This window comes from Fringilla coelebs (genome assembly GCF_963513975.1).
Source record: "Fringilla coelebs genome assembly, chromosome: 10".
In the NCBI taxonomy this organism is placed as follows: Eukaryota; Metazoa; Chordata; class Aves; order Passeriformes; family Fringillidae; genus Fringilla; species Fringilla coelebs.
In genome coordinates, this window is record NC_140036.1 from 1,167,136 (window position 1) to 1,180,439 (window position 13,304).

Sequence of the window (13,304 nt, forward strand, 5' to 3'; positions counted from 1 at the left end):
TTAGGAAACATGTTTCTTTTCTATTTTTTGGGGAACATAAATGGAAATGATTGTTACCTTCAATGCCTTAAGGTATGTCCCTATTTTCTGGGTTTGGGTTTTTAAATTTCATTTATTTCTTTGTTTTCATTGCAGCTGTTATGGAAGCAGGCACATTCCTACCCACTCTTTCATCTCCTTATGGAGATTGACTCTTACATGTTCTCATGTGTGAATCAGACTGCTGTACATGAAGAATTAGAGGATGAAACACGGAGACTTTGTGATGTTAGGCCCTTTCTTCCTGTCCTTAAACTAGTGACAAGGAACTGTGATCCAGGAGAAAAGTTGGATTCCAAAATAGGTGTCCTTATAGGCAAAGGTAATTCCATTTAATTTTTTTTGAAAAATGAGGTTAAACTTTGTTGTGTATGAGGATTTTAATTGGGCAGGTAGGAGTCGATTTAAAGAAAAAACTGTTAAAAATTCAGTATTTCCCTTTGTCAAACAAATACTGATATAATTGGAAAGAATTTAAATACTCAACATGAAACACATGCAAGTTATTTAAAGCTACTTTCTGTGTTGCATTTCAGCATTGTATTACTACATCAATCAGGAGCAAATTTTATTTTGTAGATGAGGAGAAAGTATATATTATTATTAAGTGAAGAACAGCATAATCCTTGAGCAGTGTTATGATAAATAACCTACCAGGAAACTGGAAACTCAGAAGGAACTAGAAATTATGATGATTTTATTATACATGGTGTATGAGTTGGTTAACAATGATTCTTGCTTTTGCTCTCAATTGTGACACTAATTTTCATCAAACAATGAAAAGCTATTTTTAAAGGTTTCACAGTAACTTATTCTTGATGTTATTTCAGAATTTTCAGCTTTTAAATCTACTCTGCTTGGTTATACAATCAAGATTGACAGGGTCATATGAGGTCATACCTCTTGTTTTAAAACAATGAGCCATTGTTAGGTCTCTTATAAAGACTGCAGGTTTTGTTTAGATTTCAGCAGTACATTGTCTGCCTATTTGTTAGAGCTGACAATGGAAACAGTTGGTCAGTTTAACCATTCAGACAGATCCTGACAGATTCGGAGAGATTCACATTCTGTGACTGAAATTTGGTTTATCAGAGCTGTGTGAGACCCTGCTTTAAGCAGCCCCTGTTCTGTACCTTAGCAGGGAAAAAAATGTGTTCCTGTCTGAGCTTCTAAACTTAGTGCTTTGTTCTCAGAAGGTGCTGGGTGCTTTGTGTGGTTTGGACAATGTCCTTCAAAGTTCACCAGTAAAGATAAAGACACTGGCAGGCCCTACATGTTCTGAAGTACCAAAAAGTCACAGCTTTCCATTGTATCATAGAAACATGGGATGGTTTGGGTTGAAAGGGACCTTTTAAAGGTCACCTCGTTCCACCACCCTGCTGTGGGTAGGAACATGTTCAGCTGGACCAGGTTGCTCAGAGCCTGCCCAGTCTGACCTTGACTGTGTCCAGGATGAGGCATCTGCCACCTCTCTGGGCAGCTGGTGCCAGTGTCTCACCACCCTCCTTGGAAAAAATTTCTTCTTTACATATAATCTAAATCTACCCTCTTTTAATTTAAGAACTTCCCAATCTTGCTTTTCTCCAGGCTCTCTCAGCCTGTCTCCATTGCAGAGGGGCTCCGGCCCTCTGAGCCTCTTTGTGGCTCCTCTGGAGTCTCTCCAGCAGGTCCCTGTCCCCCTGTGCTGGGGGCCCAGAGCTGGTAGCACCCCACTGCAGGTGGGGTCTCACCAAAGCAGAAAAGAGGGACAGAATCTCCTCTCCTGCCCACCTGCCCTCAGAGATGCAGCCCAGGACATGTTTGGTTTTCTGGGCCCTGAGTGCTCATGGCCAGGTCACGTCCAGCTCATCCACCAGCACCCCCAAATCCTCCTGGGTAGGGCTGCTCCCCATCTGCTCATCCCCCAGCCTGTGTTCATCCTGGGGGTTGCTGTGACCGAGGTGCAGGACCTTGCATTGACTTGTTGAATCTCAGTGAGATTCCCCCGTGCCCACTTCTTGAGCTTGTCCAGGTTGCTGTGGCAGACATCCCCTTCTTTGGGTGTGTCACCACAGCCCTCAGCTTGGTGTCATCTGCAGCTCTGCTGAGAGTGCCCTCAGTCCCTCTGTCCATGTCATTAATGAAGCTAGTTAATAACACCGGTGCCAGTACACCCTGAGGGACACTGCCTGTCACTCATGTCCGTTGGGACTCTGAGCTGGTGACCGTGACCCACCTGACCAATTCCGCACCCACTGCTCAGTCCCCCATCAAATACATCTCTTTCCAGTTTAGAGACGAGGACATTATGGGCCATGTCCAAGGCCTTACAGAAGTCCACATCCACAGCCATCCCCTTGTCTTTCTGATGTGACTCAATCACAAAAGGCCACCAAGTTGGTCAGGCAGGACTTGCCCAGTGTATTTGTTCTTACATGGTTTGGAAAAGGAGCTATACTGGTCTTGGATTGGTAGAAATTTCAGTCATGTCATTTTGACTTGAGTAGAGGATTTTCTTTTTTGACTTTAAAAAAAATTTAAAAGGATAATGTCATTTTTCTGGGCAATTAAAGAAATCCTATCGTTTGAAAGTACTTCTGCTCTGTGGTCTTTATGATGCATTTGCTGTCCTTTTAAAAATTTGCTCTTGTGAGGAGAGACTTAAAACTTTCCAAAGTACTTTGAATTCAGGGTAAGATTGGATTTTCTGCTTCATAGTACCTAGGAGATCCATTGTTTAAAATAAACACTCATGCCAGCTTGCATGGGAGTTGTGCAGGTAACTTTGGAAGAACGCTGCTGCACAGGACAGTGTAGAACCCAGCTCAGCTGTGAGCATCCATTTTGGATGGGATGTCTGAAGGAAACCACCCGTGTCACCTTAACTTAAAGATAGTAACAGTTTAAATGGGATGGGCCGTATTTTTACAGCTGTGTATCCTTTTGCTTCCTTGAATTCTTTCAGGTCTCCATGAGTTTGATGCCTTACAAGACCCTGAAGTGAATGACTTCCGAGCTAAAATGAGGAGAATCAGTGAGGAAAAGATTCAGTCACTTGTGGGTCTCTCCTGGATGGACTGGTTGAAGCACACTTACCCACCAGAGCAGGAGCCTGTTATCCCAGAGAGCTTCCAAGACAAGCTCTACAGTGGAAACCTTGTAGTGGCTGTTCATTTTGATAACTGCCAGGTAGGAATGATTGTTTATGTTTCATGAGCTTGATCCAGGTCTGAATTGGCGTGGATTGCTGAAGGATGTAAATGAAATAGAGTGCTTACATTATGGTGTTTGCAAAGTCTTTCAGCAAGATCCTTGACTCTTGAAAGAAAGTGAGGATGTGAGCCCACGGTTGAGAATTGAACTTCTAAAGTCTAATTACAGTTCAGCTTCTAGAGGCAAAATGTACAACTTGTATCTTCTGCATTACTTCACATTTGTTTAAATGTAAAACATAATTCAAAGTTGTCGGGTCTTGTTTTATCAACTGTTCCTGTGTTTTAAGCTCAGTTCATCAGAGATTGCTGGTAATTGGTGGGCACCATGTTCAACACACTTGTCTCTGTCTGTGACTCACTGAACATCTTTGAGGTTGATCTGCTAATTAGATTGAGAAATAATTAAAAAAAATTAAAAAAGAACAATCAGTATTCCCTTTACTAGAAATGCACGTAGAAAACCAAAACACTGAGACTTAGAGTTAGCTTTTCATTAAGGCTAGCAAAACCATAGTTTATTTTTAAAATAAAACTCCCTTTAGTTTCTACCAGGAAAACCTGAAATGTTTTAGCATGAGTTTTTATGATGTTGCAGTTGTTCTGACTGTGCTTGAATCCAGTATTCCCGTTACCCTTTTTTGTACTCTGTTCTTTTGGAGAACCATGAATGATCAGCATTGGAAACCTTAAAAATCTTACAAGTGTGTAAATGCATCAGGCTAGATTTGGTGTCCATTTTGACCCAGGTGCAAGAGGCTGATTTTCTAATGATTCAGATGATTTTAGTTACAAAGCTGAATTATCTAGCGCTATCTTTTTAAACTTTAAAGGTTTAAAGGGGTACATACATCTGCCTCTGGAGACACTAAATGTAGAGGTGAAAGCTAAATTGGGTCACCAGTAACCCCAGCTGATGTTGAATGCATAGGTGTTTTATGACAAAACATTTTCCAGTCCTCTTCAGCTTAACAGAGAATTTGCGTTGTCCAGGAGTGAGATTATCTTCAGCCCTAGATTAAATACTGCATCTATATGCCTATGCTGACAGGACAAAAGCAGTGCAACAGTTCTTGCTTGCGCAGAATGTATTTGCCTGGCACTATAATAGCTTAGGCTGCTGACATTTCAAATGTTTCAAATGCTTCTGCTGCCAGCTCTGACCTTCAGAGCTATTAACAGTTCAAATCTGAGCTGCTTTTTAGAGCAAACTTCCAGACTTTACTGCTTGCACTGAGCACTGGAGTCATCCCAGGAGAGTAAGAGAGGAAGGTGTGGGGACTGTTCTGTCAATTCTTGCAGCTGCAAGATTGAGAGAAGGAAATACTGAAGTAGCTTTTGTCTGGAAGGTGTGGGTGAGCTGTAAGGGCTTCATGGTTGTCTCTGGAGCAGGAGAGACTGCTCCCCATCTCTATGACATGTCTGTTAAGATCATCTGGGGAGCAAGGCAGCTGTCAGAGAGCACCAGCTTCCTGTGAAGAGAAAGGGTTATTCCCTGTCTGCCACTAGCAGTTATGGCAGGAGGAGAAAGCCTTCACACTGTGGCAGCTTTCTGAAAGGGGAAGCTGTTGTGAACCAGGCAGAAACTGAGAAAACGCAGAATTAATTTGCTGTGACTCTGCAGAGTTTGCTTGTTCCATTGGGAGCTTGGCTCCTTACCAGTCTATATAAACAAAGCACAAGTCAAAAGAATCTAAGCGGACAACGTTGCACATTTGTCAATAACTGGGTTTAGGGTGCTCACATCTTCAGAATTGGGCATGTAAGTAAAAAATAAAAAAGCTTGAAAAACATAAAACAACAAAACCTCAGTACCTCCTGAATCAACCTTTGCAAATAAACCTGTACAAAGCATATAGAGGAAGGGAGATGAAAGATTTCACAGAAGATCTTGTACTTTAGGAACTTGAAATTAATTTAAACCTCCTTTTTAATTTACAAAAGAGAGTACCTTCTTACCTTTATCTTTTTAGAACACTTGAAAATTAGAGATACTTTGGAAATAGGTTGATAGTCTCTAAGGGGTTTAATTAAAAACTTTCTTTAAAAAATGCTGTCTTTCCACATTGTGTTCAGAATGCTACAGGTATTGGCCACTACTCCTCTTTTCTGCTCTCCTCCCAACATGGTGGTGGTTTTCTACATAAATTACACTCACAGTTTCTTCTATTTTCTTACTTGAAGCTTTTTCTTCTGAGTTCAGTGATACTTAAAAAGAGGATAACTTGTTAGTGGCCAGAAAGATGAAAAATTAACACATCTAGTACTGCTAAATACTATGAAATGCATCATGACTTACTGTCTCCCTCATTCAACATTCCAGATCAATACATTGCTCTAGCAGTCTTTAAATCACTGCTAAATCAAATAAAGGCCTATGTTTTTTAAAGTACTTCTGATAATATAAAACTTTGGGAATTAGCATCTTGCAGCTTTTAGGATATGTGTGATTTTGATTGCCCTAAACATACAGACTCTAACAGTTAAAATAGTTTGGATTTGGCAGTTATTATTTCTATCTGTTTTACTCTGTGTGCTACAATTTCAGCCTTGTGTGTCTGCCTAAGACAAGTTTGATCTTCATTATTCCTGCTTGTGTTTTGTTAGGATGTATTTAGTTTCCAGGTGTCTCCTAACATGAATCCCATCAAGCTGAATGAGCTGGCAATCCGAAAACGTTTGACTATCCATGGAAAAGAAGATGAGGAAGTTGATCCTGCTGACTACGTGCTGCAAGTTAGTGGAAGGCTGGAATATGTCTTTGGTGATCACCCATTAATTCAGTTCCAGGTACACAGAATTTTTTGGAACTTGATGTAACAATTCCCTGCTGCCTTTCCCAAAGGTGCCTCCTCCCATCCCTCCTATCCCATTACTGAAGAGTAACATCCCCCTCCTCGTGTCTGCAGCCCTCTGCAGTTGTAGAACACATGAGCACCATTCCCTTTGTAGCTCTGGAATGAATTCTTTGTTTCTGTGGTTTGGAAGTTGCTGTAGGAACAGTCTGCTGGCTGCTAACAATTCCTTCCCTGGGCTTTCAGTATATCCGCAACTGTGTGATGAGCAGGACCCTTCCCCAGCTGACCCTGGTGGAGTGCTGCACCATAAAGAAGATGTGTGAGCAGGAGATGATTGCCATAGAAGCTGCCATAAACCGAAAATCCTCCAACCTTCCTCTTCCTCTGCCACCAAAAAAAACAAGAGCAACAACTGTGAGTTCGTGGGGAGAGTGTCTGATACCCAGAGGGAGCAGTGACTTGTGGCACATAAATCACAGTCCCTGGGCTTTGTGCTGTGACTTCTCTGCTCCAGTGGAGGTCACCTGGCTCAACTCAGAGCCTCCTCTTGCTTGGGAGATTCACCTCAGAAACATAAATGTGGAGAGGTCTTTGCTCTATTACACACTCTGGAGTTATTCAGAATGAACAATAAATTTTGAATTGTCAGGATGTTGTACATGATGTATGTTCTCACCCCCAGCTCTCTTCCAGCTGAGTTTTTACTTTGTCTCCTCTTGTAGCTATGATCTATTTACCAATTTATCTTTGAAGATTTCAAATTTATATTTTTAACTGCACTTTTTTCCTTTGTATTTGATATTTTTGCTTAAAATGCTTGGCTTACAAAATAGGTCTCAATGTTACAGTGGTGAAGAGTGAACTTGTATCTTTGTTTCTCTTCTTAGAGTGTCTGGGATATTTCCAACCCTTTCAAGATTATTCTATTAAAGGGCAATAAACTAAACACAGAAGAAAATGCCAAAGTAAGTAACTGTGTCTGGTATCAGAAGACATTCTGTTCATCGTTTTAATGATTTTAATGCTAAGTAAACTCAAAATCATACAGATTTCAGCATTTTAAATTATTCCCAGTTGAATTGGTAGCATTGGTCAAAATCTGGCTTTATTGCTAAAATATTCCTTTATTGTCTGAAGCTGGATTTGTGCATTGGAACATTGCAATCATTGTGCCAGTATGACATAAGTGTTCATTGGTATTTGATTTTTTTACAACATGGTTTATCTAAAGTGCTGATAGTGGTGTGAAATGAGCTCATACTAAATAGATTGTCATAAACACCTTACACAAGTAAATGAAATATTAAATGTTTTCAAGTGCAACATGGTATTTTTGTAGTCCTGAATATGTTCTGTATGTCTGAACTTGGACTGTGTGCTTCTATACAATCTGTCTTTTATTTTCTACACATGAGGAACACAAAGAAAGAAAGCTGGAGTATCATTTCCTGTAAAAATATACATGACTGGGCTACTGACTGCTGTACAGACCACAAGTTGTTAACACGTGGGAATTTATTGCACAGCTACTTTAATGCCTTACAAAACACTTGCCTGTGAGGTAGAACAACATTAAACTCCATTATTTTGTTCAGAAATCAGTAAATTGTGTAGCCAATCCTGTAGATAAGGAAGATACCTAGTTAACCATTGATATTTGCTGTTCTCATGTTATATTCAGGATACTTGGTGGATTTTTTTCTTTCAAAACTGTTGTTACAATCTTGTAAATTAGCAATCCTACATTTTGGTCAACACTAAAAAGAAGTTCTTCATTACAGATAAATGAGCCATAGTTACATTTTAATACCTGAGACACTGTGGTTGTGGAAATTGATGGCTACAAATCCAGATGTTTCACTCCTTTTTGTCTAAACCATTATTTAGGTAGTTCCAATATCTTCTTAGCCCTGTTCTGTAGACCCTTAATTTTTTAAAAGGAAAGATAAAAGAGCTGGTGGATTCTGGAAGGAACATAGTTATCAGGAGTTTCTAGGGTGGGTTTTTTCATGCTTAGAAAAGTGACATTTGGTTAATTTCAGTATGCTTTTAGGAGAAAAACAATCAAAGTATTTTCTAAGCTTGAGAAGAAACAGGAAAAATGGGCAGTTCTTTCATACTGGCACCTGTGGGCACCATCTAAATGTTATTTAGTATTTTGAATGCTTTTCAGTCTTGAAAAATTACAAGTCCTGTGGGTAACTAGGACAAGAATGAATGCTGTGACACTGCAAACCTGTGCATGTTTCCCTGCCTTGTCTGTCTACAGTGTTACAAAATTGTCAGTATTGAGAGTGTATTTGTTTTCCAGTCCCGATTCTAAGGCTGTTTAATTCACTGCCATTGTTCCTTTAGCCCCACTGTGCTGTGGATAAGCCAATATTCATCCATTTCTGCTGAACCCACCACCAAGGTTCACAAATGCAGTGTTTGTAGTGGGGAACAAAACATTTGTCAGCTGGGTAGCACTGCCCCAGTGGGAGCTGGGTTGGGGACATCCACCTAGGGCACAAGTGACCTCACCCAGCAGTCCAACAGCCCATTTTCCAAATACATGACATTGAAAATTGCTTTTCTTTCCTCTTGGTCTTTGGCTACCCCATCAGTACACACCATTTCATTCAAAAAGGGGCATGTCAGAATGAAAAGAAAAAAATTGGGGTTCAAACCCTTACATTAGCAGGATCAGAAGTCATAGAATTAGAGGGGTGAATTATTTTTTTACCCAAAGCCACTATCAAATTTAATCTCTCTCTCTTTCCATTGCAGTGCTCAGCAATGTTATGATAGCTTAAAGGGAATGTGGGGAAGGTTGATTCAGGAGCAGAGGGATCCTGAAACATCAGATCACTTTTACACATTTAACATTGAGGATTTCTTTTTGGTGTTGAGCCAAAAGATTACATTTGTGGGTTTTTCTCTCTCTGTGTCTCTCTCTCACTGATATTTTGGAAGGCTACCTAAAAGAAGTTGGCACATTTCACTCTGCAGTTTTCTGTGTGTATATGTATTGAACAGAAATGTAGAAATGAAGCAGAAAAATGAAGAAATGACAGAAAAACATCTTAGCATTGACCTGTAATGAGTTTAATTTCAGTGCCAGTAACTCCAGCTTCTTTGTCTAGTTGTCCTTCTCCTTTCCTGATCCTTATTTTAATTGTTCAAGTTACCTGGTTTTGTTGGTTTCTGGGTACTAAAGACAAAGCAAACCCTGGAAATCTTGCACATTGTTATTAATATTACAGGTGACTCCTGATGTTAGGGTCAGCAATGTTCCCTCTGTACATTTTTAGAAATAGTTTGAATGAAAAGTGAGTTTTTTCTTAAGCTGAAAAAACATTTCTCCCCCAAACATTTCTCATTTAGAAGCACAAATTGGTTCTACTTGGAGATTTTAATTTGTATTCAGAAAATCAGTCTTAACTTCTTTACTGTGCTTAGTTGTTTGTTTGATGGAATTAATATATGTGTGTGTTCTGTATATTATTCTTCTATGCAGAATTCTGTAGGTTCTGTGACAAGCTTAAAACCTCTCATTTCTTTATGGCAGGTTCATGTTAGGGCTGGTCTGTTCCATGGCACAGAGCTCCTTTGTAAAACAATTGTGAGCACAGAAATATCTGGGAGAAGTGACCACGTTTGGAATGAAGTGCTGGAGTTTGAAATCAATGTCTGTGATCTGCCAAGGATGGCAAGGCTCTGCTTTGCTGTTTATGCTGTCATGGATAAGATGAAAACGAAAAAGTCCACCAAGGCAATGAATCCTTCCAAATACCAAACCATTAGGAAAGCAGGAAAAGTGGTAATTATCTCATTTGTTTTTCTTGAGTGACCTCCTAATTATATCAAAATGAGCATCCAGAAATCTTTCCTTGTCCTCACTTTAGTGCTCAAGAAATGCAAAATGAAAAGATAATAAAAGCAGTGTATGTATTAAGAATTGCACATCTTGGTATGAAAACTTTTGATACTTCTCAGTGATTAATTTCTTTTTTGAAAGGTATTACCATTTGAAAAAACTCCAAGCCACCCTCTCCATTTTATGTATTTGCAGTGTTTTCTGTATAGTAACATTTGCTGGCATCTTCATTTCCATATGACAATTCTTTCCTTTGGCAGCATTATCCTGTAGCCTGGGTAAATACCATGGTGTTTGATTATAAAGGACACTTGAGGAATGGAGAACTGGTACTGCACAGCTGGTCATCATTTCCTGGTAAACCTCAGCTTTTCAGATTTGACTTTGGGTGTGGGAGAGAGTGGGATCCAATAGCAGAATATTTCCTGTATGCATGTTCAGTTGTCTTGTAAAAATCTCTTTATACTTGTAATTTTTATGTGGGTATATATACAACATTTTAATCTCTTTCCTAAAAGTGTTGTTTAGCAGGAAAGAGCAAGAGCAAGAAGTAGTGTTCTAAAAGTTTCATCTGTTATGGAAGGAAAACCACATGAAATAGATGCATGTTTATATCTGGTTTTACTTGCTTTTAAGGTACAGTTTAGGTTTCATTTGGTCCCTGTGCCTTGCACCCCAAATTGAATAGATTTATTATAATGTAAGTGATAATATTTGCATCAGCAAAAATTGTGAATTGGAATTTTGTCTTGTTCCCTGATATTGAGATCAATTAGTGGGAGTGTTGGAGCCTCATGTCATTCTGATTCCATCCTGAGGAGCGCTGTCCCAGCTGGCTGGCCTGAAGCTCTGCTCTCCATTTGATCCAGAGAGTGTGTCCTGCTTTACAGAAGCTGCAGATCTCACTGGGATTTGTTTCAGTGTAGGGATAGCTCAGCTTCCCTGGACTGTTATGTTTCCTTTAGGAAATCTCATGGGTTGATAATCTAACATTTGGGAATGCAGGTGGCAGGTTATGCTGGAAATACAGAGCATTGCACTAAAAGTGCTGTGCAGAAAAACATGCTCTGTCTATTTTATAAGTGATTTCTTACTGCATGCTGGCCTGTAATATTAACTGCTCTGTCTGTGTTTCAGATGAACTTGAAGAAATGTTGAATCCCATGGGAACCGTCCAGACCAACCCTTACACTGAAAATGCAACAGCTTTGCACATTAGATTTCAGGAATATTCAAAACAGCCTATTAATTACCCTCCCTTTGATAAGGTAAGGGATGTGCTAAAGAGCAGTCATGAATGCTTATGTGGAAATAGCTGGTTTTTCTTTCTTTCAGCACTGCCTTTTCCAGTGAATTCCCCTTTTCCTGCCCTTTAGTCACTATACTGCAGTTTGTTAAACTTGCACTGCATGAGTGGCAGTGCTTGACTTCAGGGTCTGTTTTGAAGATGTACACTTTTAAAAGTTGTCTGTACATGGTCTTTTGAAGGTCAAAAGCAAATCAGTTTCCCGTAGGAATGATCTTACAAAAAGCTAAATTTATCTGCTGTTCTGGAAACCCTCAAACTGTTCTTGTCTGTGATCTCTAAAGATCTGTTCTCTCTTGGTACAAATGTGTGTTAGGCACTCTTTGGGACAATGCCCTGTGAGCTCAAGTCCTTTAAGGGATAAATGGACTCTTAACACTGTGTGCAAAGGGATTTCTGAAGGTCTGCTCTTGGACTAAATCCACTGAAGTGGCCCTGCAGTTTTCTACAGATGAAGATAATCTGTCTAGAAAGGAAGTGTATATTTGGAATATACGTGGTTATTTCTGTAGTGTGAAGGATGGATGGAAAGTTGTTTAAAAACTAGCAAAAAAAGCTAAGTCCTGGAAACAAGTAATGAAATAAGTCTTAAAACAGACTGCTAATGATATATTATAAAAGTCAGGCTTGACTCATCTACACATTAGTCTGAATTTTGGTTTGGGGAAAGTCAGTAACAACCTAGAGAAATTGCTTCTTTAGCTTTTTGGAGGATTTTGCACCTTTGGGAGGCATAAATAAAAAGACCAAAATTACCAAGTTTTATCATCTTGTTCAAAGGCAGATTTGGGATTTAAGGTTCATAAAAATGAAATCAAGTAACAAGACAGGGTTTCTTTTGTTTAAGTTTGGGTTAATAGTGTTTCCCTTTCCTTGTCATCACAGTACTTTTTCTTTTATTCAAACAGCATTGGAAATGCAGTAAGAGCTAAACCAGTACTGACCAATTGCTGTTTATTTATGGCTGGCCAGTTAATGCTTCATGGCAGACATATTTTATCCAGTTTTGGCATTGCTTTAAGTGTTTTGCTCATTATACTTATGGGTATTTAATTTTTAAAGAAAAAAATTAATGTACATATTAGACAGACTAAGTAAAAGTGTGTCGCTTTAGTAATCACATATTTGTTCTGGCTCTGGTGTTTCTTTATTTTGTCTCTGCAATACCAAGTTCTCAGGAAGTTAAAACTGGGCTGAATGCAGCCAATAGAGAAAGAGTGTAGTGACATTGAGGTAGGGTCTAATGGTCTTCATCCCTTGTGACTTTCAGCTTCACTGAACTCAATCTCCTAAAGATTCTCTTGGTGAAGGTTCTGTTGAATGAGGAGTGATGTTGCAGCTGCTGGAATTACATCAGCTGAGGATCTGTCTCTCACAATGCTCCAGCTGAGACTTGCTTGTTCTATGGCTGCTTCTCATTTTCCCGGTGTTGTTGCTGGTTTTTGCCAAGAAAACAAAGAATGACAAGCCAGATTTGTGTTTTGAGCCCCATAATGTTTAAAAATAGATTAATCTTTTCAATCATCTCATCAACCTGCTTGCACAGCAAGCTGTGCAATGCTGCTTGCACACCGAGGAGCTTTTTGGGGCTGAGGGAGCAGAAGAGCCTGGAGCAGGGATAAGAAACTTGTCTGAGACAAGAGCCATGTGTGGGGCTGGTCCATGGCCAGTGCTGCAGGCACATCATGGGGCTCGGGTTCACGTGAACAAAGCTGGACTTGCAAAGACTTTGAAATTTTATTTGCACACAGAGTAACTCTGCAAAGCAGGGGGAGGAGAGAATCAAACGTAGAATTAGGACACTGTGGTTTTGTTTATGCATGTTTTCACACACAGTATGTAAATAAGCTTTGTAGCCAAGTAGCAGATGTAATACATGATATTAATGAGAGTTTCATATAGAGAAGAGAAATAAAACAAGTTAGGATGCCTTTCCAGGGATTTTCGCTGCTGGGTATTTATGCTCTGATTATTGCAGTCTTTTGTTGTTTCTCGTGTTGTCTGAGTAAAGACAACACAAGTCTTGATGGACCTGTGACTCCCAGACCAGCTGGGTGCTGTTCTATTCCTGGGCGACAGGAGAGGCAGAGCTCTCAGGGAAAGGAGATGCT

The 13,304-nt window shown here is 39.7% G+C and overlaps 1 protein-coding gene across 9 annotated transcripts in view; it reads left to right on the forward strand.

The window, feature by feature from the left end:
- PIK3CB (phosphatidylinositol-4,5-bisphosphate 3-kinase catalytic subunit beta) overlaps window positions 1-13,304 on the forward strand; it is a 99,227-nt gene that overhangs the window by 63,347 nt on the left and 22,576 nt on the right. For all 9 annotated transcript variants that reach the window (XM_084212601.1, XM_084212599.1, XM_084212598.1 and 6 more), the window contains 8 exons: window positions 136-361; window positions 2,984-3,207; window positions 5,838-6,020; window positions 6,272-6,442; window positions 6,916-6,993; window positions 9,579-9,830; window positions 10,148-10,244; window positions 11,025-11,155. In XM_084212601.1, the coding sequence (XP_084068727.1) occupies window positions 136-361; window positions 2,984-3,207; window positions 5,838-6,020; window positions 6,272-6,442; window positions 6,916-6,993; window positions 9,579-9,830; window positions 10,148-10,244; window positions 11,025-11,155 (1,362 nt within the window). The remainder of the gene's footprint in view (window positions 1-135; window positions 362-2,983; window positions 3,208-5,837; window positions 6,021-6,271; window positions 6,443-6,915; window positions 6,994-9,578; window positions 9,831-10,147; window positions 10,245-11,024; window positions 11,156-13,304) is intronic.